Source organism: Giraffa tippelskirchi, chromosome X (assembly GCF_054371585.1).
Source record: "Giraffa tippelskirchi isolate mGirTip1 chromosome X, T2T-mGirTip1v1.2.pri, whole genome shotgun sequence".
NCBI lineage: Eukaryota > Metazoa > Chordata > Mammalia > Artiodactyla > Giraffidae > Giraffa > Giraffa tippelskirchi.
The window spans coordinates 1,010,382-1,038,312 of NC_137289.1; the positions used below are offsets into that span (position 1 = coordinate 1,010,382).

The following is a 27,931-nucleotide window of genomic DNA, read 5'->3' on the forward strand; positions in this document are numbered from 1 at the left end:
CCCCATCCCATCCCTCAGGGTCATCCCAGTGCACAGGCCCTGAGCACCTGTCTCATGCATTGAACCTGGACTGGTGATCTATTTCACATATGATAACATACATGTTCCAGTGCTATTCTCTTAAATCATCCCACCCTTGCCTTCTCCCGCAGAGTCCAAAAGTCTGTTCTTTACATCTCTGTCTCTTTTGCTGTCTCACATATAGGGTCATCGTTACCATCTTTCTAAATTCCATATATATGCATTAATATACTGTATTGGTGTTTTTCTTTCCGACTTACTTCACTCTGTATAATAGGCTCCAGTTTCATCCACCACATTAGAACTGATTCAAATGCATTCTTTTTAATAGCTGAGTAATATTCCACTGTGCACCACAGCTTTCTTATCCATTTATCTGCCGATGGACGTCTAGGTTGCTTCCATGTCCTGGCTATTATAAACAGTGCTGTAGTGAACATTGGGGTACACGTGTCTCTTTCAATTCTGGTTTCCTCGGTGTATATGCCCAGCAGTGGGATTGCCGGGTCATATGGCAGTTCTATTTCCAGTTTTTTAAGGAATCTCCACACTGTTCTCCATAGTGGCTGTACTAGTTTGCATTCTCACCAACAGTGTAAGAGGGTTCCCTTTTCTCCACACCCTCTCCAACATTTATGGTTTGTAGACTTTTCGACAGCAGCCATTCTGACCAGCGTGAGATGGTACCTCATTGTTTGTGTTTTTTTTTTAATTTATTTATTTTAGTTGGAGGCTAATTACTTTACAATATTGTAGTGGTTTTTGCCATACATTGACATGAATCAGCCATGGGTTTACATGTGTTCCCCATCCTGAACCCCCATCCCATCCCTCTGGGTCATCCCATTGCCCCATCCCTGAGCACTTGTCTCATGCATTGAACCTAGACTGGCGTTCTGTTTCACATATGATAATATACATGTTTCAATGCTATTCTCTCAGATCGTCCCACCCTCACCTTCTCCCACAGAGTCCATAAGACTGTTCTATGCATCTGTGTCTCTTATTCTGTCTCGCATATAGGGTTATCATTACCATCTTTCAAATTCCATATATATGCATTAGTATACTGTATTGGTGTTTTTCTTTCTGGCTTACTTCACTCTGTATAATGGGCTCCAGTTTCATCCATCTCAATAGAACTGATTCAAATGTATTCTTTTTAATGGCTGAGTAATATTCCATTGTGTATATGTACCACAGCTTCCTTATCCATTCATCTGCTGATGGACATTTAGGTTGCTTCCATGTCCTGGATATTATAAACAGTGTTGCGATGAACATTGGAATACACGTGTCTCTTTCAGTTCTAGTTTCCTCGGTGTGTATGCCCAGCAGTGGGGTTGCTGGGTCATATGGCAATTCTATTTCCAGTTTTTTAAGGAATCTCCACACTGTTCTCCATAGTGGCTGTACTAGTTTGCATTCCCACCAACAGTGTAAGAGGGTTCTCTTTTCTCCACACCCTCTCCAGCCTTTATTGTTTGTAGACTTTTTGATAGCAGCCATTCTGACCAGCATGAAATGGTACCTCATTGTGGTTTTGATTTGCATTTCTCTGATAATGAGTGATGTTGAGCATCTTTTCATGTGTTTGTTAGCCATCTGTATGTCTTCTTTGGAGAAATGTCTGTTTAGATCTTCAGTAGTGAGTTTTGAGGTGTCTATGGGTTTGGTGTGACTTTTGGCCGCCTGTATATTAATGCTCAGGGTTATGTTCCTGCATTGCTGGAGAATTAGCTTGGTATGTCTTGCTCTGGAACTTGTTGGCTCTTGCGTGGAGCTTTGTTTTAGTGTAGGTATGGAGGCTTTTGGATGAGCTCTTGTCAATTAATGTTCCCTGGAGTCAGGAGTTTTCTGGTGTTCTCAAGTTTTGGACTTAAGCCTCCTGCCTCTGGCTTTCAGTCTTATTCTTATAGTAGCCTCAAGACTTCTCCATCCATATAGAACCAATGATAAAACATATAGGTTAATGGTGAAAAGATTCTACACAGTGAGGGACACCCAGAGAGTTTCACAGAGTTACATGGAGAAGAGAAGAGGGAGGAGGGAGATTGAGGTGACCAGGAGGAGAAGAGAGGAATCAAAAGGGTAGAGAGCAATCTAGCCAGTAATCAATTCCCTACGTGCTCTCCACAGTCTGGAACACCCAGAGAGGTTCACAGAGTTACATTGACAAGAGAAGGGAGAGGGAGGAGATAGCGGTGACCCGGGGTGGGGGAGGGAGAGTCAAAAGGGGAGAAAGCAATCAAGCCAGTAATCACACCCGTAAGTAAAAATGGGTACTGAAGATTAGGTTCTTTTTTAATTAGTTTATTTATCTGTTTTTTAACTTTACAATATTGTATTTGTTTTGCCACACATTGACATGGATTCACCATGGGTGTACATGTGTTCCCCTTCCAGAACCCCACTCCCACCTCCCTCCCCATCCCATCCCTCTGGGTCATCCCAGTGCACCAGCCCTGAGCGGCCTGTATCATGCATCGAACCTGGACTGGCAATTCATTTCAAGTATGATAATTCACATGCTTCAATGCCATTCTCCCATAGCATCCCGCCCTTGCCCTCTCCCATAGAGTCCATAATACTGTTCTATTTATCTGTGTCTCTTTTGATGTCTCGCATACAGGGTTATGAAGATTAGGTTCTTAAAGGTACAAAATTGATAACAAATACCAGAAAGCAAAGGTTAAAAATCTAGAGTAGAGGTTAGACTTTCAAAAATACAATATTAAAAATACAAAACAAAATCATAAAAATTATAAATATATATATATATATATATATATATATATATGAAACTTGCTTAAAAATAGGGTCTTTTTTTGCAAGGTAATAGTAGGTTATAAAAATGAAAATTAAAGGAGTAATAAAGAACCTTAAAAATAAAAAATAATTAAAATATGATAATAGTAAAATATATCTTAAGATTTCTCTGGAGCTGTTGAGGGCAGTGTGGGGTCAGTTCAGTTTCAGATAGTTCCTTGTCCCAGCTTATACTTATTCTCAAGATCTATAGGCCCCTTCCAGTTCTTAGTCAGTGCTAACTACAGGGTTTTAATCTGTTGCACCTGTCACTTCCAGAGCAGTTTCCTCTTCTTTGTTTATTTTGGCTTCCTCTGTTTCAAAGTCTCTTCAGTGTCTGATTTCCGCCCTGACACAAGGGGGTGAAGGTGGTCACTTATTTAGTCTCACTTGTTCAGTTGTGCTGTGGGGAGGGAGGAACTCGGCAAACAAACATCACTGGTGTGTGGGGGGAGTGCTCGCAGTGTATGGACCACACTGGTTTTGCCCCAGCTCACCGCAGCATGTGCTTTCCCGGTCTACAATGCTCAGGCTCCAGGTTGCTATGCAGGTGTACTGTCCAAAGCGGGCCCTGTGTTTTGTGCACTTCCCAGGTCTGAGCAGCTCAGGCAACCAAGTGCTTGGCGAGTGCACTGTCCCAGGTGAACCGTGTGTCTTAATCACCTCCCTGGTCCTGGCTGCTCGGTGTCCTGGGTGCGCCATGAGAGTGCCATCTCAGGTATATCATGTATCTCCTTTGGGGAGCTCATCTCTGGCTGCGACCCTCCTGGTGGGTGTCAACCATCCAGGATCCCAGTAAGACAATGGTTAGCACCTGGGAGCCTGCTCACAGTTTGGTGGAGGATGCCATCTCTGGGGCTGAGATGGCCCCTTGCCTTCTGGCTCTGGCTCTTGCATGCCTGCCTCTCTGCCTCCGGCGGACGAGGGGCTCATCCTCAGCCAGCCAGCTCTCCTTTGGTGATTGCTCAGTCCTTTGTTCTGTGAGCAGGCCAGGCTGTGCCTTAGGTTAGAGCCTTTGGCAGTAAAGTTCTCTCTCTCTTTTTTTTTCTCTGTCTGGATATCCCACAGTTTGGGTTGCTGTCTCATGTTAGCTCACTCAGATTGTCCTCAGGGCATTCAGGCCCCGGTCCTTACCCTAAGCATGCAGCCGCACCTCGCTATTTAGCCACCACTTGCTGGTGGCGGACACGAGCATCTGGGGTACTTTTCCAGTGGCAATTGCAGTTAAATGTGTATTCTGTGGGTTGTTTTTTTTTCTCCCGGTTATGTTGCTTTCTGAGATTCCAAAACTCCCCACAGACCTGCTGGTGAGAGGGTTTCCTGGTGTTTGGAAACTTCTCCTCCTTCACGACTCCCTCGCCGGGATGGGTCTCCGTCCCTAACTCTTTTGTCTGTCTTTTTGTCTTCGAAGAGAATGGGTTGCCTTTCTGGGTGCCTGGTGTCCTCTGCCAGCGTTCAGAAGTTGTTTTGTGGAAGTTGCTCAGCATTCAAATGATCTTTTCATGAATTTGTGGGGGAGAAAGTGGTCTCCCCGTCCTATTCCTCTGCCATCTTAGGACCACCCCAGTTGAGGCTTTTATAATCAAGGGATATAATGTATGAGAGAGTCATTTGGAAATTAAAACATGCTGCTACATATGTGTTTGGAGAAATCCAGAAAGAAGATGGCTGAGAACAGAAACCTGGAAACACTTTCATTTAGAGAGTGAAATGAAGAGACCTCAAGAGGAGTTCAGCTCACGAGACAGATGAGCACTTCTGTATACTGTCCTTCCTACCAAGGACATTCCAAGAGGGAATCAGTGGATTCCCTCACCTCAGTATGGTTGCTGTGTTTCACAAAATGTGGTCATGTGAATCACCTGCGTCCAGACTGGGTTGGCTTAAATGTATATTTCAGGGCCCTACCTCAGGCCTACTTGAATCAGAATTTCAGGAGATTATACCAGGGATTTGAATTTTTAATAAGTGATTCTCACTCTGCCATCCAAGGTGACGACTCTGGCTTATTGGATGAAATGGAACATGTTGACAAATAACATTAGGTTGAAGAGTTAGTTGAAGAATAGGAAGACATTTGTTTATCTCTTTTGTAAGTTTATGCCATTAAGTAAGAGAAACCTGACTGTTCTGTGGGGAAAGATATTATAAATTCATAAACATGAGGAAAATATGGGCAAACCTCTTTTTATTGCAGTTTGCTTTATTGTGCTTCATGGATATTGCCTTTTTTTTTCCCAAACAAATCAAAGTTTTGTAGCAACCCTGCATTGAACAAGTCTGTCAGCATCACTTTCCCAATGATATTTTGCACATTTCATGTCTCTGTGTAACATTTTAATAATTCTTGCAATATTTCAAACTTTTCCATTTTATTTGTTATGGTGATCTGTGATCAGTCATCTCTGATGTTACTACTATTACTCATTGAAGGCTCACATGATGGTTAGCATTTTTTAGCAGTTAAGTATTTTTATTTAAGACATGTATATTATTTTTTTAGATGTAATGCTCTTACACACTTAGTAGACTATAGCATATTATAAACATCCTTCTGTATACATTGGGAAAGCGAGAAATTCATGTTACTTGTTTTATTGTGATATTTGCTTTATTGTAGAACTAGCTGTACAAGAAAATTAGAGATACCAAAGGAACATTTCATGCAAAGATAGGCTCGATAAAGGACAGAAATGGTAGGGACCTCACAGAAGCAGAAGATATTAAGAAGAGGTGGCAAGAATACACAGAAGAACTGTACAAAAAAAAGATCTTCATGACCCAGATAATCACGATGGTGTGATCACTCACCTAGAGCCAGACATCCTGGAATGTGAAGTCAAGTGGGCCTTAGAAAGCATCACTACGAACAAAGCTAGTGGAGGTGATGGAATTCCAGTTGAGCTATCCTCAAAGGTGATGCTGTGAAAGTGCTGCACTCGATATGCCAGCAAATTTGGAAAACTCAGCAGTGGCCACAGGACTGGAAGAGGTCAGTCTTCGTTCCAATCCCAAAGAAAGGCAATGCCAAAGAATGCTCAAACTACTGCACAATTACACTCATCTCACATGCTAGTAAAGTAATGCTCAAAATTCTCCAAGCCAGGCTTCAGCAATACGTGAACCGTGAACTTCCAGATGTTCAAGCTGGTTTTAGAAAAGGCAGAGGAACCAGAGATCAAATTGCCAAATCTGGTCCCATCACTTCATGGGAAATAGATGGGGAAACAGTGGAAACAGTGTCAGACTTTATTTTTTTGGGCTCCAAAATCACTGCTGATGGTGATTGCAGCCATGAAATTAAAAGACGCTTACTCCTTGGAAGGAAGGTTATGGCCAACCTAGATAGCATATTTAAAAGCAGAGACATTACTTTGCCAACAAAAGTCCGTCTAGTCAAGGCTATGGTTTTTCCAGTGGTCGTGTATGGATGCGAGAGTTGGCCGGTGAAGAAAGCTGAGCGCCGAAGAATTGATGGTTTTGAACTGTGGTGTTGGAGAAGACTCTTGAGAGTCCCTTGGACTGCAAGGAGATCCAATCAATCCATCCTAAAAGAGATCAATCCTGGGTGTTCATTGGAAGGTCTGATGTTGAAGCTGAAACTCCAATACGTTGGCCATCTCATGCGAAGAGTTAACTCATTGGAAAAGACCCTAATGCTGGGTAGGATTGGGGGTGGGGAGAAGGGGATGACAGAGGATGAGATGGTTGGATGGCATCACTGACTCGATGGACATGGGTTTGGGTAGACTCCGGGAGTTGGTGATGGACAGAGAGGCCTGGTGTGCTGCAATTCATGGGGTCGCAAAGAGTCAGACACGACTGAGCGACTGAACTGAACTGAACTGAGAACTGAACCTGTAGTGTCTCCGAGGTACTACTATAATCTTAAACTCATGCTGTATTGTTTTTGAAATATTTTGTTTATAAAAGATCTTAAAATAATTTATAGAACCATTCCTCTCTTGTGGAAGATTTGGGTTATTTTCAGTTTGTTTCTATGATGGTTAATGCCTTCATAGTAGAGGCAGTATACAGAATAGAGATAAAATTATGGGATCTAGAATCATACTTCCTCAGTTTAAATCACAACTTTTGCCACTGTAATTTTAGTTCTGTAATTCTGGATAAATTATCTAAGTCATCTATCCTTAAGTTTCCTCATTTTACCGTAAGTGTCATAATAGTGTATTAATTTAATTGATGTAAGAATTAAATGAGTTAATAAATGTAAAGTGCTTAAAATGGTGCCTGGGATATAGTAAGTACTTAATAAATATGGGCTATTATAATACATGTATTCGTGAATCTAGAATCTAACTTACTGAACTATTTCCCTAGGATAAATTTTCAAGATGAGATCACTTCATTAAGGGATGAAGACATCTTTCTGTCCCTTTGCCATCTATGGTCATTGCTTTTCAGGGGGTGATAGCAGTTTGTGCTGTATAATTTGCAAATGCAATCTATCTATTAATGTAATTGTGTGTGTATGTATGTATCATATGCATTGCATTGTATACACACACATACACATAAAAGTATATATGTGTATCCATTTGATTTGTCTCTGTATGTGAATGCACATCAGTGTGTTTTAGGCTTGTACAAGACTGTGACTTGGTTAAGTATGTTCTGTTTATTCTTACAGTGCCTTGGTCAATATTGTCTCCAGATGGATGTTGGTGAATGATAGTAAGTTACTGTTGAAAGGTTATGTCAAATAAATATTCTAAGTCTTATGTGTTTTTTTTTTTTTGATAGGTTGAAGCCATGGCCATTCTTTTTGCTGTTGTTGCCAGGGGAACCACTATCCTTGCCAAACATGCTTGGTGTGGAGGCAACTTCCTGGAGGTGACAGAGCAGATTCTGGCTAAGATACCTTCTGAAAATAACAAACTAACGTACTCACACGGCAAGTGAGTTCTGCTCTGTGTGGGTAATGGGTAAAAGAAGTGAATTATATTATTATACTCAGAACAGTAGAAAACTAGAAAAGCAAGCTTCTCAGTAGATAATTTGAATAAGCTGACAGAACAATAATCTTTACCAGCTTAGAAAATGTCTGGTTCTATTAATTTTAAATTTAACTAAAAATTATTTTATTCTGTCACCTAAGTGATACTCATATTTTAAAGAAAGGTATGAAATGTTAGACATAAAAGTGACTCTGCTATAGAGCTCTAGGATATGTGAAACTTGATACAGTTATGATAAATAATAATATTTTGTTCATTCTTTCTGTAAATATTTACTGAGCACTTGACTGTCACCAGACACTTTGGTGGTGCTGGAGATATAAGAAATTACTCAGTATTTGTCCTTATTGTTTAAAGGAGGTTATAGTTTAATGAAGGAGATGGTCAAATTCATAGATGATCACAGTAGAGAGTAGAAGGTAGTGGATAGAGTAGTGGTATTCCAGGTAGAAGGAACAGCTAGTAGAGAAATATGGAGACATGAGCTCATAGTGCGTGTTTAGCAAACTTCGGGTGATTCTCTGTGACTGGTGCCCAACGTTGTGAAAATAAAGCTAGAGAGATTTACAGAAGAGAAGTCCTGTAGGGCCTCATAGGCCAAGTTAAGGGCTTGTACATTACACCATGGGCAATGGGAAGGCATTGAACGTTTTCAGCTGGGGTGTGACATGGTAAGGGTTTGCTTTAGAAAGATCACTGTTGTGGCTGGTTGGAGAATGAATTGAAGGGGGCATAAGTGGGAAATCTTAGTAATCATAAATAGTGCCTCAGCTTTCCTCCTCAATACTTAAAAATCTTTTGCTGCCTAACTCATCCTAATTTCCTTAAATCCTATCTCAGGAGGAGATCCTTGTTGGTTTCCAGAACTAACTCCTTGTATCATTTAGGATCTATTGTAAGCTACTGCAACAGAGACCCTAAAAGACAGTGTTAATTCATGAGATAGCCCAGAGATGAGGACTTTGGGACTGTTGGAGTGGCTCTGCCAGTTTTAATTAGTGCCTTCCAATTCTGGCCAAGGCAGCTTCTTCAGTTCTTATATTTTTTAAGGCAAAGTCCAGAAGTAGCTGATAGTATTGTTCACTACATCATTATGTAGCTAATCTAGCTGGAAATGGAGACTAGAATTTGTCATTTCTAGCTGTGTAGCCATGTGCTCAGGTAAAACTCCATTACTCTGGAAGAAGTTACAGGGTATCAGGAGACAGCTCACAATCTTCCAGTCTACTGTTCTGGGCCTCCAAAATATTTGGATGTACTGTTCTTCCCAAAGAACACACTTCCTCTCTGCAGGAAGTGGCTCCAAAGATTTATCTGATCGCTTTGTCCAGCTCCAGGTCCAGACAATCTGGCTGAAACAGTCCTCTCTGTCGCACCCAGGGGTGACTCCTGTGGCCTGTTGACATGTAGATGTTGCTGCTTCATAGCAGTATTCAAATAACTACCCCACAGCAATTTCAGAGACTCCTGTTCTGACCCAGGAGTGGTTCTGCTTTGCTGGAAGAATTTCTTCATCTTTTCTCCCTTTGTTCTCCCGGAGGCTCTTCCTGGTACATTATCCTCTGTGGCCACGTCCAAAATGGGTATTAGTGAGTTTGTCATCTTTGGGAACTGTACAGGTTCTGTAGTCTACTACTTGCTGGTGTTAGGGTCTGAGAAGTTACCTGGGAATTAAATGACCCCAGTTGCTCGTGAGTATGACTTTAGGGATTCTTCAAAAATTTGCTGGGCTTAACGATTGTGTTTCTAGTCAGTTCCCAGGAAAGTGCTCAGGGAAAGCATGTGTCATCTTTTTAGAGGCAAGACTGGGAAGCAGGGTATGTACCTTCCACTCATATTTTATCAGGCAGAACTTATCCCATAGCCATATCTAACTCTAAGGAAAGATAGACTATGTAATCCAATGAAAATGTGGTTATAGTGCAAGAAAGCAATGTTATTCATCTGCTATGTCTTTTCTACCTGCATCCTTACCCAGTCCTACCTGGTCTCATTTGGAGTAAGTATCCATCACTGAGTTCTTTCTTTCTTTTTAAATTTCTACCTTGGTTTCTTTCCTATAATCATGTTCCATCATCCCAATCAAAGATATCTTTTATTTCAGTCAGTTCAGTTCAGTCAGTCAGTCACTTCTGACTCTTTGTGACCCCATAGACTGCAGCACACCAGGCTTCCATATCACCAGCTCCCAGAGCTTATTCAAACTCATGTCCATCGAGTCAGTGATGCCATCCAACCACCTCATCCTCTGTCATCCCCTTCTCCTCCCGCCTTCAATCTTTCCCTGCATCAGGGTCTTTCCAGTGTTACTACTGTATACCAAAAGAAAAAGTTCCATTTTACTGTATGAAAATCATTTCTTCCTGAAATCTGACCTTCTTGCTATTTCTTTCTTTCATTAATAGCATCACCAATCAGTCAGCTGGCTAACCTTAAAACTTCAGAATCACATTTGACTTCTTCACCAAATCATTGCCATTCTGCTACAAGAGGTATTTCAGTCTCCTCTCTCCACATTCATCATAGTGTTTGTTCAGGCATTCATTGTTTCTCATTCTTAATGACCTCCTCCTAACTGGTTTTTTGGCTTCCCTGGTGGCTCAGTCAGTAAGGAATCCACCTTCAATGCAGATCACCTGCAGCATAGGAGGCACAGGTTTGGTCCCTGGGTCAGGAAGATCCCCTGGAGAAGGGAATGGCAACCCACTCCAGTATTTTTGCCTAGAGAATTCCATGGACAGCCTGGCAGGCTACAGTTCACGGGGTTGCAAAGAGTTGGACATGACTGAGCGACTAAACCACACCTGGTTTTTCTACTTCTAGTTGGTCCCTCCTTAAATCTGTATTTAACATTCCTAAGATTATACTTTCTTGCTTAAAACCCAAACTAAGCCTTCATTATTTTGTCTATTTCTGACTTTTCTATCTTTGTCTCTATAGATATCTTTGTCATTCCCTGACCTATCTGTTATTTTAAACGTTGGTATATTTTTTTTTCTTGATTTTGCATCTTGGAGTGTCCTTCCTCTCCCAGGCCCCCTGGTACATTTTTGCTCATTTTACAGGTCCCAAATAAAATACTTTCTAATTTTCACTTTAATCCTTCTAAAAGGATGATTCTGATTATGTCCCTTCCTTCAGCAGGTACTCAGGGTAAAGTTTCTTAACACAACTTGAAAAATCCTTCAAGATCTTCCTCTTCTGGCCTCATCTCTCATTACTTGAGCCCTCAGTTTTGTTCTTCGGCCATACTTAACTATGTGCATATCAATTCTGGGTTCGTTCTCTCTTTCTAGCCTCTGTAATAGCTGTTTCTTTTCCAAAATCTGGGTTTGTCTTCCTGAGCTTATGTTTCCTCTTCTAGAAACCCCTGAACTCCAAGACTGTGCCAGGTGCCCCCTTTTTATGTGTCTCCATAGTATCCTGTGTTTATCCATTATAGTGCTTCTGACACTGTATTATAATTGCAATCTTCATTTTTTGTCTCTGTCCCCTGACTATAAGCTGCTTGATGGCAACAACCATACCTCATTACCTCCTATGGTCTTTGCACCAAGGTACTCCCAAGTGTGGTTTTGTTGTTGTTGTTCAGTCACCAAGTCGTGTCCTGCTCTTTGTGACCCCATGGACTGCAGCATGCCAGGTTCCCTGTCCCTCATCATCTCCTAGAGTTTGCCCAAATTCACATCCATTGAATCTGTGATGTCATCCAACCATCTCACCCTCTGTTGACCTCTCCTTCTGCCTTCAATCTTTCCTATCATCAGAGTCTTCCAGTGAGTCGGCTGTTTGCATCAGGTGGCCAACGTATTGGAGCTTCATCTTCAGCATCAGTCCTTTCAATGAGTATTCAGGATTGATTTCCTTTAAGATTGACTGAGTTGATCTCCTTGCTGTCCAAGGAACTCTCAAGAGTCTTCTCCAGCACCACAGTTCGAAAGCATCAATTCTAAGTGTGGTTTCAGTTCAGTTGCCCAGTCATGTCCGACTCTTAGTGACCCCATGGACTGTAGCACGCCAGGCTTTCCTGTCCATCACCAACTCCTGGAGTTTGCTCAAACTCATGTCCATCGAGTTGGTGATGCCATCCAACCATCTCATCCTATATTGTCCCCTTCTCCTGCCTTCAATCTTTCCCAGCATCGGGGTCCCTTCCAATGAGTCAGTTCTTTGCATCAGGTGGCTAAAGTATTGGAGTTTCAACTTCAGCATCCATCCTTCTGAAGAACTTCCAAAGTCCTTGAGAACCCCATGAACAGTATGAAAAGGCAAAAAGTGTGGTTTAGCAGAAACAAATTTTGTGGGGGAAATGATGACTTCCATTTTTGCACCTGCTGTGTTTGTCTGTGGTATGTCTAGTTAGAGATGTCTAGTCAACAGTAGCATATTCAGGCCTTGAGCTCAGGAGATAGATAAGATTTAGATTTGGAAATCACTGTAATTATATTAACTGAAAACAGGTATCGACAGCAAAACATGAAAGTGGGTGTCACCCTCCAAGGAGTCTTTGTGAGAAAAGCAGGGGGCTGAGGATGCTGGAAAACATCAACAGAGAGGTAAAGAGATTGCCATATAAACCAGGCCAGCCTGGTGTCAAGAAATCTAGTGAAGAGAGAGCAGTTTCTAGAGGAAGGACATGGTCAGCACTATCAAATGTGTCAGAGAGAGCCACTGGATGTGGAGTGTGGAAATCATTGGTGGAGTTGATGTGAACAATTTCAGAGTGGTGGAGGAAGACATTTGAGTTCCAATACCTCCTTATAATTCACATCAAACCTCTATGTGAAGATTAATAATACAATTCAGCAACTACTCTTGTCTATCTACTTGGAAGCAAGATTGGGTTATCTCTCTGCCTCAGCCCAGTAGCCAGTCTTCAAGTTCTTTTCTCTGTTCCTTCTTTTTCATTGCCCATAGTACTTCAGTTTGTTTCCTTCACTGTTCTACTTCAGTAGTCTCCTATCTGCCCCTACTTTTGGTAAGTTCTCATACTCTAGCCAAAGCATCCTTTTCCATGGCAGTTCTGATCACACTGTCCCCTTTCCAAAACCGTTTGATGCTTGATTGTTGTTTTTAGGATTATATAGATATAGTGATATTTGAAAACCTTATACAAGATTTGAAAGTATTTGCTTACTTACAACCTCATTTGTGGAAGCCATTTATTTTTGTTCCATACAGTCTATACTTCAGCCATGTTAATTAATTTTACTTTTAAACCCATTATGTGATGTTTTATCTCTAAGCCCTTAAGCTTGTTGGTCTCTCATTCCAGAACTCTCTTCACTTGTTCTTCTTCTTGCCATCTCTTACTTAGTCTTCAGGTTCAGCTCAGACATTATGTGCTCGGGGATGTCCTCCGGTTACCCTTTGCCAAGCGCCTCTATATAGATACAGGTGTCTCCTCTATATTCCCATAGCACCATGTACTGCCTTTAACTCTTTTTTCCCCCCTCTAACTCTTTATCATCCTCCTTACTATGCTGTTCCACAACTGCCTGTACTTTCATTCTGTGAAGGCAGGGACTGATGATTTTGCTTATTTGTATCTTCAGCACCTAGCCCAGTAACTGGCTCTGAGTTGATACCAAATATGTTATTGTTGAGTATCTGGTAGAAAAAAATGTTTGCTCTGTGTGGCCCATTTGGGTGTTTATCTTAATTATGTGTCCTTCAGATATCATCTCTTGTTCAACAGTTAAGAATCTGAGACTTTCCTAGCAGTCCAGTGGTTAGGGTTCAGTGCTTTCCCTGCTGGGGCCTGAGTTCAATCCCTGGTCAGGGAACTAAGATCTGGCATGCCATGCAGCAGAGCAAAAGCAGTCCAAGTATGCTTTCTTAGGTATTATTTTAATGGGTAATGTGCATGATGTTGCACTATTTAGATAGGATAGAGACCTTGTTTTAATTTTTTATTTATTTCTGTAAAGTTTGACTTGAGAGAAATAGGTTTATAGGGGAGAGGGAAAATAGACAGTAGTTGTAAATAATATTGTCATGTTGGCAGTACTAAAATTTCTTATACACAGATAGAAGATAGAAGTGAAAGAGATATTGCTCATAACCACAGTAAGTTTTATATCTTTTATTCTACAGTTATCTGTTTCATTACATCTGCCAAGACAGGATTGTATATCTTTGTATCACTGATGATGTAAGTAATTTGAGGACATGTTGCTATTTAACTGTGTGTAACATTAGTAGAGTCAGTTCTTAATTATCTGTATTGGTGGTGGGTAAAGTTGATGCAAATATAACTTTCTATAGCTCGAAATTATTTTTTTATGCTTTGCATTTGTCATATAGAGCAGCAATCACAGAAAACGTTGATATCTGGGTATATGCAAATCAGTTTGGTTTTGTAGAGTTTTAGCTGAACCTTTTATTATAACTTCTACACTTAATTTATTGTGTAGTGAGAATTGGTGTTCATTATTATGATTCTTCAGTATGAGACCCTCTCAAAATTTATCTGAAATAGTAAATAGATTATTTCATTCCTTCAATCAGTAGTTAGTGAATTTTTTAACATATGTGGACTTTGAGAAAGCAAAATCACAACACATTATAATCAACTTTGTAAACCCATAGTTTACATTAGTAGGTTGTTTTTTGAGTATTTGTAGCTTGATGCAAAATGCTCAATACCTTAACAGTGTCATCAAAGTCCTCTCTCCTCTCTGCAATCCTAGTGTCGACTTCTTCTTGGACACATTTCCCTTATGGTTTCAAAGAGCCACGTGCTTATTTATTTGTGTCCAAAAAAGAGGGACTGTCTTCTCAAATCTCTTCCTGCAGGAATGAGGAAACTCCCCAGAGGCACACCTTTCCCTTCTCCCACTTTCAGAGTGGACTTTTCATGCCTTATTGGCTAGGACTAAGTTATTCACTTATTTTTAAATTAATCACAGACAAGAGGCATGGAATTGGCATGATTGCCATAGGTCATGGTTCTTAATGTTTATTGTTTCACAGACCTCTTTGCTGCTCATGGACCCTCTCAGAATTTTTTAAATGCATGATTTTATTAGGTTGCTGCAAAAGTAATAGTGGTTTTGGACCCTGAATTTTAAATCATTATAACTAGGCTCAAACACATCTTTATTAATCAAAATAAGAACTATTACAATCAACACATTTTTGCCAATGAGAAATAAGCTTGATTGTTCCTGTAGCAAAAAAAATCCGTGCTTCAGGATTTGATGAACTCTTGGAAAGCATTTTCTGTGTGCTGTTGGTCGTGGAAGCATTTTCTCTGCAAAAAGTTGTCAAGATACTTGAAGAAGTGGTAGTCAGTTTACAAGAGGTCAAGTGAATATGGCAGATGAGGCAAAACTTCATAGCCCAATTCATTCAACTTTTGAAGCATTGGTTATGTGACAAGTGGCTGGGCATTGTTGCAGAGAAGAACTGGGCCCTTTTTGTTGACCAATGCCAGCTGCAGGCATTGCAATTCTTGGTGCATCTCATTAATTTGCTGAACACACTTCTCAGATGTTAATGGTTTTGCCAAGATTTAGAAAACTGTAGTGGATCAGATGGGCAGAAGACAACCAAACAGTGACTAAGACCTTTTTTTTTTTGCTTGGTGCAAGTTTAGCATTGGGAAGTGCTTTGGAGCTTCATCTCAGTTCAACCACTGGCTGGTTGTCGTGTAAAATGCAGTTTTTGTTGCCGTGTAAAATCCAGTTTTTGTTGCACATCACAATCCAATCAAGAAGTGGTTTGTTGTTGTTGTGTAGAATAAGAGAAGATAACACTTCAAAGCAGTGATTTTTTTTTTTTTTTATTTGTGGTCAGCTCAGGAAGTAAAAATGTTGTCTGAGGAGGCCTTACAAATAACTGGGAAGAGAGGCGAAACACAAAGGAGGAAAGGAAAGATATACCCATCTGAATGCAGAGTTCCAAAGAATAGCAACAAGAGATAATAAAGACTTCCTGAGTGAACAATGCAAAGAAATAGAAGGAAACAATACAATGGGAAAGACTAGAGACCTCTTCAAGAAAATTAGAGACACCAAGGGAACAGTTCACGCAGAGATGAGCACAATAAGGACAGTAACAATATGCACCTAACAGAAGCAGAAGATACTAAAAGAGGTGGCAAGAGTACACAGAAGAACGATACAAAAAGATCTTCATGACTCAGATAACCACAATGGTGTGATCACTCACCTAGAGCCATACATCTTGGAGGGCAAAGTCAAGTAGGCCTTAGGAAACATCACTATGAACAAAGATAGTGTAGGTGATGGAATTCCAGCTGAGCTATTTCAAATCCTGAAAGATGATGCTGTTAAAATGCTGCATTCAATATGCCAGCAAATTTTGAAAATTCAGCAGTGGCCCCAGGACTGGAAAAGATCAGTTTTCATTCCAGTCCCAAAGAAGGGCAATGCCAAAGAATGTTCAAACTGCTGCACAATTGCACTCTTTTCACATGCTAGCAAAGTAATGCTCAAAATTCTCAAAGCCAGACTTCTACAGTACATGAACTGTGAACTTCCATATGTTCAAGTTGGAGTTAAAAAAGGCAGCTGAACCAGAGATCAAATTGCCAACATCTGTTGGATCATAGAAAAAGCAAGAGAATTAAAACAAAACAAAACAAAACATCAACTTCTGCTTCATGGAGTACACTAAAGACTTTGACTGTGTGGATCACAACAAACTGTGGAAAATTCTGAAAGAGATGGGACTACCAAACTACCTTAACTGCCTCCTGCAAAACCTGTATGCAGGTCAAGAAGCAACACTTAGAACACGGCATGGAACAACAGACTGGTTTCAAATTGTGAGAGGAGTATGTCAAGGCTGTATATTGTCACCCTCTTTATTTAATTACATGCAGTGTACATCATGCAAAATGCCAGACTGGATGAAGAACAAGCTGGAATCAAGATTGCTGGAATAAATATCAATAACCTCAGATATGCAGATGACACCACCCTTATGGCAGAAAGGAAAGAAGAACTAAAGAGCCTCTTGATGAAGGTGAAAGAGGAGAGTGAAAAAGCTGACTTAAAACTCAACATTCAGAAAACAAAGATCATGACATCTGGTCCCATTCAGTTCAGTCTCACAGTCGTGTCTGACTCTTTGTGACCCCATGGACCGCAGCACGCCACGCCTCCCTGTCCATCACCAACTGCTGGAGTCTACCTAAACCCATGTCCAGTGAGTTGGTGAGGCCATCCAACCATCTCATTCTCTGTCGTCCCCTTCTCCTCCTGCCCTCAATCTTTTCCAGCATCAGGGTCTTTTCAGATGAGTCACCTGTTCGAATCAGGTGCCCAAAGTAGTGGAGTTTCAGCTTCAACATCAGTCTTTCCAATGAACACCCAAGACTGATCTCCTTTAGGATGGTCTGGTTGGATCTTCTTGCAATCCAAGGGACTCTCAAGAATCTTCTCCAACACCACAGTTCAAAAGCATCAATTCTTCTGTTCTCCACTTTCTTTATAGTCCAACTCTCACATCCATACATGACTACTGGAAAAACCATAGCCCTGACTAGACGGACCTTTTTGTTGACAAAGTAATGTCTCTGATTTTTAATATGCTGTCTAGGTTGGTCATAACTTTCCTTCCAAGGAGTAATATCTTTTAATTCATGGCTGCTATCACCATCTGCAGTGATTTTGGAGCCCTCCCAAAATAAAGTCAGCCACTGTTCCCACTGTTAACCCATCTATTTCCCGTGAAGTGATGGGCCCAAATGCCATGATCTTAGTTTTCTGAACGTTGAGCTTTAAGCCAACTTTTTCACTCTCCTCTTTCACATTCATCAAGAGGCTCTTTAGTTCTTCTTCACTTTCTGCCGTAAGGGTGGTGTCATCCGAGTATCTGAGGTTATTGATATTTCTCCCAGTAATCTTGATTCCAGCTTGTGTTTCTTCCAGCCCAGCGTTTCTCATGATGTACTCTGCATATAAGTTAAATAAGCAGGTTGACAATATACAGCCTTGGTGTACTCCTTTTCCTATTTGTAACCAGTCTGTTGTTCCATGTCCAGTTCTACCTGTTGCTTCCTGACCTGCATACAGGTTTCTCAAGAGGCAGGTCAGGTGGTCTGGTATTCCCATCTCTTTCAGAATTTTCCACAGTTTATTGTGATCCACCCAGTCAAAGGCTTTGGAATAGTCACTAAAGCAGAAATAGATGTTTTTCTGGAACTCTCTTGCTTTTTTGATGATCCAGCGGATGTTGGCAATTTGATCTCTGGTTCCTCTGCCTTTTCTAAAACCAGCTTGAACATCTGGAAGTTCACGGTTCACATATTGCTGAAGCCTGTCTTGGAGAATTCTGAGCATTACTTTACTAGTGTGTGAGATGAGTGCAATTGTGCGGTAGTTTGAGCATTCTTTGGCATTTCCTTTCTTTGGGATTGGAATGAAAACTGACCTTTTCCAGTCCTGTGGCCACTGCTGAGTTTTCCAAAGTTGCTGGCATATTGAGTGCAGCACTTTCACAGCATCATCTTTTAGGATTGGAAATAGCTCAACTGGAGTTCCATCACCTCCACTAGCTTTGTTCGTATTGATGCTTCCTAAGGCCCACTTGACTTCACATTCCAGAGTTAGGGTTAGAGTTAGGGCTAGGCAAATAGATGGGGAAACAATGGAAAGAGTGACAGACGTTATTTTCTTGGGCTCCAAAACTGCTGCAGATGATGACTGCAGCCATGAAATTAAAAGGCGCTTGCTCCTTGGGAGAGAAGGTATGACCAACCTAGACATTAAAAAGCAGGGACATTACTTTGCCAACAAAGATCCGTCTAGTCAAAGCTATGGTTTTTCCAGTGGTCATGTATGGATGTGAGAGTTGGATGATGAAGAAAGCTGAGCACCGAAGAACTGATGCTTTTGAACTGTGGTGTTGGAGAAGACTCTTGAGAGTACCTTGGACTGCAAGGAAATCAAACCAGTCAATCCTAAAGGAAATCATCCCTGACTATTCATTGGAAAGACTGATGCTGAATCTCCAATACTTTGGCCACCTAATGCAAAGAGCTGACTCATTAGAAAAGACCCTGATGCTGGAAAGTATTGAAGGCAGGAGGAGAAGGGGACAACAGAGGATAAGATGGTTGTATGGCATCACTGACTGAATGGACATGATTTTGATCAAGCTCTGGTAGATGGTGTAGGACAGGGAAGCCTGGCACACTGCAGTCCATGGGGTCGCAAATAGTTGGACACAACTGAGTGACTGACAACAACAACAGTAGGCCACCGCTTATCAAACTTTTCCACCTTACCAGTTTCCCTCAATTGCCAAATGACCATAGAATGACCAACATTGAGTTCTTGCATAACTTCTCATGTAGTTGTAAGAGGATCAGCTTTGATGATGCTCTCAGTTAGTTATTGTCAACTTCTGATGGCCAGCCACTGTGGTTCTTATTGTCAAGACTTGTTTTTTTTTGGAAAACTTCTTGAACCACCACTGCACTGTACATTTGTTAGCAGTTCCTGGGCCAAACACGTTGTTGATGTTGCGAGTTGTCTCCACAGCTATGACCCATATTGAAATCAAATAAAAAATGACTCAGATTTGCTTTTTACCTAATATCATTTCCATAATCTAAAATACATATAGTTAGCAAATAATAATTCATTAGCAAAAATCATAAAACAAGAAATACTCATTAAAATGATATGTAACATAACCACATGTATTTGAAAATGTATTTCAATATCAAATGGCAGAGTTCAACAATGCAAAATTGAAATTACTTTTGCACCAACCTAGTGATACCAGTTATGTTGAAATTCAGTATTCAGGGTTTTCCTGGTGGCTCAGTTGATAAAGAATCCGTCTGCAATGCAGGAGACCTGGGTTTGATTCCTGAGTTGAGAAGATCCCCTGGAGAAGGGAATAGTATGCACTCCAGTATTCTGGCCTGGAGAATTTCATGGACAGAGGAGCCTGGCAGGCTACAGTCCATGGGGTCGCAAAGAGTTGGACACAACTAGGTGACTTTCACTTTCACAGTATTCAAAATAGTTTAAATATTGATTTAGTGATATATGCTTCTTTATGAATGCGCTAATAACAAGATATAGTCATGGGTTTGAAAAACATAGTTTTGATGTGGTGACAAGTATTAATGATATTTTGAGAGATGTCTGTAACTGATGATATATGCAAAAAAGACTTCTCTTGGTGACAGAGTCCCAGCTACTGTTTAGTACTACTCTAGTTTGTTACTACATTCACAGTTGAAATTTGAGTTAAGATTGGTGAAAATAATGATGAGATTTTTTTAAGCCAAGTACATTGGCCCCTTGAATTTGGACCATTGACCCAACTTTAAGAACTCTTGGCTTAGACTACTCATCTTAGGTGAAATGGAGATGTGTGTCAACCACAGTGATTATCACAATGACTTATATTCCCTGGTTTCACAGTATTTTCTAAAATTATTTTAAAAATCCAGTTATATGTGAAATGACTGATGTGAAAGTACTGGGAGTAGGTGAGAAATAGCACTAAATTTGGGATGGTCAGAGTTGAGTCTTACATTTCTTAGGCTATAATTATACTTTTGTGTATAGGTTATACACACACTTTTTGACTGGAACTAGACAAGAGTAAATTCCTTGATCTTTTCAAATATACCACCACTATTGAAACAATTAATTAAAAGTTCATGTCAATAGTGTTATCTTTGTGTGTGAAAGACTGTACTATTACTATGGATTTCTTAAGCATCTTCTTGTGCTGGGCTTTCTAATAGATCCTGTGAAAGATATGGATAGAGTAAAACACAATTCCTGCTCTTAAGATGCTAACCTAGGTAATCAAACATTTGGATTAGACGCGGTTCTTTCATTTACTAGTTTCACTTTTGGCAACTTAGTTTCTTTTCAGAGCCTTTGTTTCTTTATTGGTAAAATGAGGTCAGTTCCTCCTCATAGAATCATTGCTCAGTAAATATTAGCTGTTCTTATGGTTGTTGTTAATCATCCATATCATTTTTGTTTAGTGGTAACTCTGTATTCATCTCCTCAGGATTTTGAGCGTTCGCGAGCCTTTAATTTTCTGAATGAGATAAAGAAGAGGTTCCAGACTACATATGGTTCAAGAGCACAAACAGCACTCCCATATGCCATGAATAGTGAGTTCTCAAGTGTCTTGGCTGCACAGCTGGTAAGATCTTTCTCGGGATATAGTATTTGATTCATATCTTATTTATTACTTTAAAGAACCATGGATATAGGGGACCCTGACCTGCAGTCTATTTTTCTGATTGTGTTACTATATGCCAAGATAGTAAAACTTCCCAGATTAAAAAATATATATAAATGTGCAATTTTAGGATGGAACGTGATATTCTCTATAAGTGGTGGTCAGAGTATCTCATGATTGGGAAGGAGATTAAAGATCATGTACTTCAACTACCCATTTAATGTGTAAATCCACTCAACATGCCAGATGGTGTCTTAACCTGTATATTAACCTCTACCCTCCCACAAGGTAAATTTAATTTTTGGGGAGCTCAGTCATTTGAAAGTCTGTTTATCTGTATGAATACTTAATTCTCAGTTCAGTGAATTTATACATATGTATACACTCTTTTCAGATACAAAACATCTCATGACCGTAAAGGATTCTTTATGTCCCTATGCAGTCAGGTCCTTCCCTGAGGCAACCACTGCTCTATTTTTTGTCAACATAAATTAGTTTTATCTTTTCTAGAATTTCTTATAAATGGAATCATACATTATATACTCCTTTGTGTCTTCCTTGTTTTGCTCAATGTAAGGTTTTTGATATTGATCCATATTGTATAAATCAGTAGTTTCCCTTTTTTTCTGATTAGTATTGTATGCATATAACACAAATTGTTTATCCATTCACCTGTTGCTGGATATTTGAGTTACTTCCAGTTTTCAGCTATCACCAGCAAAGCTATTATGCACATCCATGTACAAGTCTTTGCACAGACATGTGTTTTTATTTTTCTTTGGTAAATACCTAGGGGTGGAATTGCTGGGTCCATATGGTAAATGATGTTTAATTTTATAATGAATCATCAAAATTTTTTCCCAAGTGGTTGTACCCTTTATATTCCCACTAGCACTTCCAGTGTTTCTGCATACTTGCCAACACTTGTTATGGTCAGTCTTTTTAATGTTACTCATCCTTGTGGATGTATAATGATATCTCATTGTGGTCTTAGTTTGCATTTCCGTGATGACTAATGATGTTCACACCTTAAAGAATGCTTACTTTTTATCCATCAAACCATGTGAGTGCAAAGACATAAGTTTTGTCTATGACTGTGTTGTGAATGAGAAAAAAAAACTCACTTTCATTGAATAATTTCCTCTTTTTTTCTCCTGTAAGTGTTGTTTTTAATACCTTTTTGAGGATTATACTTCTAAATATGCATCCTGTGGGGATGAAGTTCATTTAAGTAGTTATGAGTCTTTATTATTCAGTTGGCTTTTTTCATACTTCCACTAGGAAATACTCATATACATACATCTATGTAAAACACCATCAGCAGAATATATACCGATGCCCATTTAAAAATAAATAGGGTCAGGTTGATGGCCAAGATGGTGAAGTAAGAAACCCTGAACTCACCTCCTTCCATGGACACAACAAAATTATTGTGTGAGCTATTGATGAGAAAGATCAGAAGACTAGCAGAAAGGATCTTATACTACTGAAGATATAGAGAAGGAACCACAAGACAGAGGGGCAGACACACAGTATAATCAAGATCCATACCGTGGAGTGGGTGACCCACAAGTGGAATGATAATTACAATTGCAGAGATTCTCTCCAAGCAGCTAGGGGCTCAAGCTCCACATGACGCTCCCCAGCCCTGGAGTCCTCCATTGGGAAGAAGAGCCCCCAGAACATTTGGCTTTGAAAGCCAGCAGGGCTTAATTTCAAGAGTGCTGAAAGACTGTGAGAAATAGAGACTCCACTCTTAAAGAGCATGTATAAAATCCACATGCTCAGGAAATGAGGGCAGAAGCAGTAATTTGAGAGGAGCCCAGATCAGATCCACCTGCTGATCTTGGAGAGTCTCATGGAGAGGCAGAAAGCCACTGGAGCTCACCATAGGGACATAGACATTGGTGGTAGGCATTTTTTGGAGCTCATTCTACCATTCTTTACCAATGGAGCCCACAAGCACAATTTAGGAATCTTCCTTTAGCATATTAATGTCAGAATGTGTCCCTACCCACCAGCCTATCTGCACCAATACTGACATCTCAAGCCAAACAACTAGCCAAGCAGGGACTCAGCCCCACTCACTGCAGGCTGGTTGCTTTAAGAACCCCTGAACCTACAGGGGGCTCAGGACATGGGCCTGCACACCAGTGTGTGTGCACTAGCCCTGGGAACCCCCACTTAGGCCCTGCAGCCAGAGATCCTGAAACCTGGATCTGGTGCCTGGAACCTGGATCTGCCCACCAGTGAGCCAGCACTATTCCCAGGGCCAAGATCACCTAGCAGTGAGAAAGTGCCACCCCAGGACCCCCTGGACCCCAGACTTGCCCACCAGTAGGCTGGCACATCAACTCTGGGACCTCCAGAAACCTTCAGCCAGAGATCCCAGGGCCCAGCTCCACACGCCAGTAGGTCTCACCAGCCAGTGGACAAACAGCAGTCCCAGGACCTACTGGGCACTAGCCCTGCCCAGCAGCAGGCCAACACCAGCTCTGGGACCCCCCCCAAGGCCCTTCAGCCAGAGACCCCCAGACCCCCTTGGTCTCTGCAGCCAGCTGCCTTGTGACCTGGCCCTGCCCACCAGTGGCTAACAGCCTCCGCATAAGGTAAGGTCTGGGAACCAACCAGACTGGGGGCCAGCCATGCCTACCAGATTGTCCACAACAGAAGGACCCACACAGCCTGTGTAGGTACTATCCCTACAGCATACAACTCTGGTGACCAGAGGGAAGTACACTGCTAGGACTCATAGGACGTTTCCTAGAAAAGGCCACTTCTTCAAGGTCAGGAAATGTAATCAACTTACCAAATACATAGAAATTAAAAAGGAAATTAGGCAAAATGAGAAAGAGGAACATGTTGCAAATGAAAGAACAAGAGAAAAGCCCATAAGAAGAGCTAAGTGAAGTGGACATAAGCGACCTACCCAATAAAGAATTCAAGGTGTGATTGTTAGATGATCAAAGAACCCAAGAAATGATTGGATTAACAGAATGACAAATTAGAATTTCTTAACAAAGAGTTAGAATATGTAAAGAATGACCAAGCAAAGATGAAGAATACAATAATGGAAATAAACACACTAGAAGGAATCAACAGTGAATTGTATGATACAGAGGAATGGATCAGTGAGCTGGAAGACAGAGTAGTGGAAATCAGTGAAGCTCAACAGAAAAAAAGAAAAAAGAATAAAAAGAAATGAGTACTGTTTAAGAAACCTCTGAAACAACATCAGATGTACTAACATTTGCATGATAGGGCTCCCAGAAGAAGAGAGAAAAGGGGACAGAGAACATAAAATTAACTGAAGACTTCCTTAACTTGGGGAAAGAAACAGATATCCAGGTCCAGCAAGCACAGAGAGTCCCCACAGGATCCACCCAAAGAGGACCACACCAAGACATTGTAATTAAAATGGCAAAAATTAAAGATAAAGAGAGAATATTAAAAGCAGCTGGGGAAAAGCAAAATGTTACACACAAGGAAATTCCCATAAAACTATCAACATACTTTGCAACAGGAGCCCTGAAGGCCAGAAGGGAGTGGCATGATATTTTTAAAGTGGTAAAAGGGGAAAACCAACAACCAAGAATCCTCAACAAGGCTTTCACTGAGATTTGGTAGAGAAATCGAAAGTTTTACAGATAAACAAAAGCTAAAAGAGTTCATCACCACCAAGCTTGCTTTAAAGGAAATGTTTAAGGGGCTTCTTCAAGCTGGAAAAAAGGTTACAAGAAGAAATATGAAAATTATGAAAGGAGAACTCTCATTGGTAAAGGCAAATACACAGTAAAGATACTAAACCAACCACATATAAAGCTATGAGGAGGATTACAAAAGGAGTAAAATTACCCATAACCACAATAAGGGATTTCAAAACAAAAAGAGGTATAAAATATGATGTCAAAACAGTAACTGTGGGAGGGGGCATAAAAATGTAGGATTATTAAAATGCATTTTTACTTAGGAGATGAGCAAATTAAAATAATCATGTAGATATATACAGATTGTTATATACAAACCTTATGATAATCATAAACCAGAAAACCTATACTAGATACACACACAAAAAGGGAAAGAAATCCAAATATAACACAAAAGATACTCATCAAATCATAAGGGATGAAAGCAAAAGAACAAAAGAGAAGTACAAAAACGACTGAAAAACAATTAACAAAAATGGCAGTAAGTACATACCTATCAGTAATTAAATGGAAATGGACTAAATGCTCCAGTCAAAAGGCACAGAATGGATAACAAAACAAAACCCATATATATATACTGCCTACATGGGACACAGTGTGGTTCTAAAGACAAAAACAGAAAGTGAAGAGATGGGAAAGGGTATTCCATGCAAATAGAAATGAAAGGGAAGCTGGGATAGCAATACTTTTATCAGAGAAAATAGACTTTAAAACAAAAATTGTAAGAGACAAAAACATTACTTAATGATAAAGGAATTAATCCAAGAAGATACAACAGTTGTAAATGTATATGCACCCAGCATAGGAGCACCTAACTATATAAGGCAAATATTAATAGACATAAAATGAGAAACTGATAGCAACACAGTAATAGTAGGAGAGTTTAACACCACACTTACCTCAATGGACAGATCATCCGGACAGAAAATCAGTGAGGAAACACTGGTCTTAAACAGCACATTACACCTAATTGGGCTCAATTGACATATATAGAACATTCTGTCCAAGAAGAGCAGAATACACATTCTTTCCAAGTGTACATGGCACATTCTCCAGGACAGCTCACATGCTGGGCATAAAACAAGCCTCAGTAAATTTAAGAAAAATTGAATTCATGTCAAGTGTTTTTTCTGACCACAATGTTATGAGGCTAGAAATCAAGTATAAAAAAAAAATGTGAAAAACACAAACACTTGGAGGCTAAACAATATGCTACTAAACAACAAATGGATTACTGAAGAAAGCAAAGAAGACATGAAAAAATACTTGGAGAAAAAGAATACTTGGAGACAAATGAAAATGAAAACACTGTGATTCAACTCTATGGGATTCAGCAAGAGCAGTTCTAAGAGGGATGTTTTTAGTAATAGAATTTTACCTCAGGAAACAAGGAAAATATCAAACAAGCATTACACCTAAAGGATTCAGGAGAAGAAAAAACAAAATCGAAAATTAGTAGAAAGAAAGAAATCATAAAAATGAGAGCAAAAATAAGTGAATCAGAGATAAGGAAACAATAGAAAAGACCAATGAAACTAAGAGCTAATTCTTTGATAAGATAAACAAAGCTGATCACTTTTATCCAGACTCATCAAGAAAAAAAAATAGGGCTCAGATCAATAAAATAAGAAATGAAAAAGGAAAAATTAAACAGATACCGCAGAAATACAAAGTTCATAATAGACTACTATGAACAACTATATGCCAATAAAATGGACAAACTAAGAGAAATGGACAAATTCCTAGAAATGCAGTCTCCCAAGACTGAACCAAGGAGAAATAGAAAACATGAACAGAACAATTACCAGTAATGATATTGAAAATTGAAGTTTTAAAACTTCCAACAAACAAAAGTCTAGGACCAGATGGCTTCACAGGTGAATTCTACCAAACATTTAGAAAAGAGTTAACACCTATCCTTCTTAAACTCTTCCAAAAAATTGCAGCAAAAGGAACACATCCAAACTCATTCTGGAGGTCAGCATCACCCTGACACAAAAACCAGACAAAGATATCACAAATGAAGAAAATTACAGGCCATTTATAGCTAATGAACATAGATTTAGAAATCATAATATTAACAAACTGAACTCAACAATACATTGAAAGGATTATACACATGATCAAGTGGGATTTATTTCAGAGATGCAAGGATGGTTCAGTGTCTGGAAATCAATCTGATACACCATGATAAATTGAAGAATAAAAACCATGTGATTATCTCAATAAATACAGAAAATGCTTTTAACATAATTCAACATCCATTTATGATAAAAGCTCTCAACAAAGTGGGAACATACCCAATCATAATAAAGGGTATATATGAGAGGCCTACAGCTAACATCATTCTAAATAGTGAAAATCTGAAAGCATTCTCTCTAAAATCAGGAATAAGACAAGGATGCCACTCTTGCCACTTTTATTCAACATAGTGTTGGAACCCCTAGCTACAGTAATCAGATATGAAAAAGAAATGCAAGGAATCCAAATTCAAAAGGAAAAAGCAAAATCGTCTCTCTTTGTAGATAACCATCATACTATCTATAGAAAATCCTAAAGATACCACCAAAAAGGCAATTATTAGAAATAGTACAGTACAATTGCAGAATACAAAATTATACAGAAACCTATCGCCTTTCTATATACTAACAACAGACTATCAGAAAAAGAAATTAAGAAAACAATCCCATTTACCATCACATCAAAAAGAATTAAATATGTAGGAATGCATTTAACTAAAGAGGTAAAAGACCTGTACTCTGAAAACTTTAAGAACCTGATGAAAGATATTGAAGAAGACACAAACAGTTGGAAAGATATACTGTGCTCATGGATTTGAAAAATTTATATTGTTAAAAATGGTTATACTAAAAACAAAGACTATGCTATGCATTCTACAGTTGCAGTGCCATCCCTATCAAAATACCAATGAATCTAGTAAAGTTGCAGGATATAAAATTAACACACAGAAATCCCTTGCATTCCTATACTCCAATAATGAGAAAACAGAAAGAGAAATTAAGGAAACAATACCATTCACCATTGCAACGAAAAGAATAAAATACTTAGGAATATATCTACCTAAAGAAACAAAAGACTTATATATAGAAAACTATAAAACACTGATGAAAGAAATCAAAGAGGACACAAACAGATGGAGAAATATACCGTGTTCATGGATTGGAAGAATTAATGTAGTGAAAATGAGTATACTACCCAAAG

The 27,931-nt window shown here is 39.7% G+C and overlaps 1 protein-coding gene across 9 annotated transcripts in view; it reads left to right on the top strand.

Annotated features, from left to right (window-relative positions):
- VAMP7 (vesicle associated membrane protein 7) overlaps positions 1–27,931 on the top strand; it is an 81,930-nt gene that overhangs the window by 6,832 nt on the left and 47,167 nt on the right. For 3 of the 9 annotated variants that reach the window (XM_081563693.1, XM_081563690.1, XM_081563688.1), the window contains exons 2-4: positions 7,594–7,748; positions 13,905–13,962; positions 20,826–20,963. In XM_081563693.1, coding sequence (XP_081419819.1) covers positions 7,603–7,748; positions 13,905–13,962; positions 20,826–20,963 — 342 coding nt within the window. In that variant the 5' untranslated portion in view covers positions 7,594–7,602. Of the gene's footprint in view, positions 1–7,593; positions 7,749–13,904; positions 13,963–14,920; positions 16,803–20,825; positions 20,964–27,931 lie in introns of those variants that run through there. The other 6 variants (XM_081563697.1, XM_081563694.1, XM_081563692.1 and 3 more) reach the window with 3 other exon arrangements.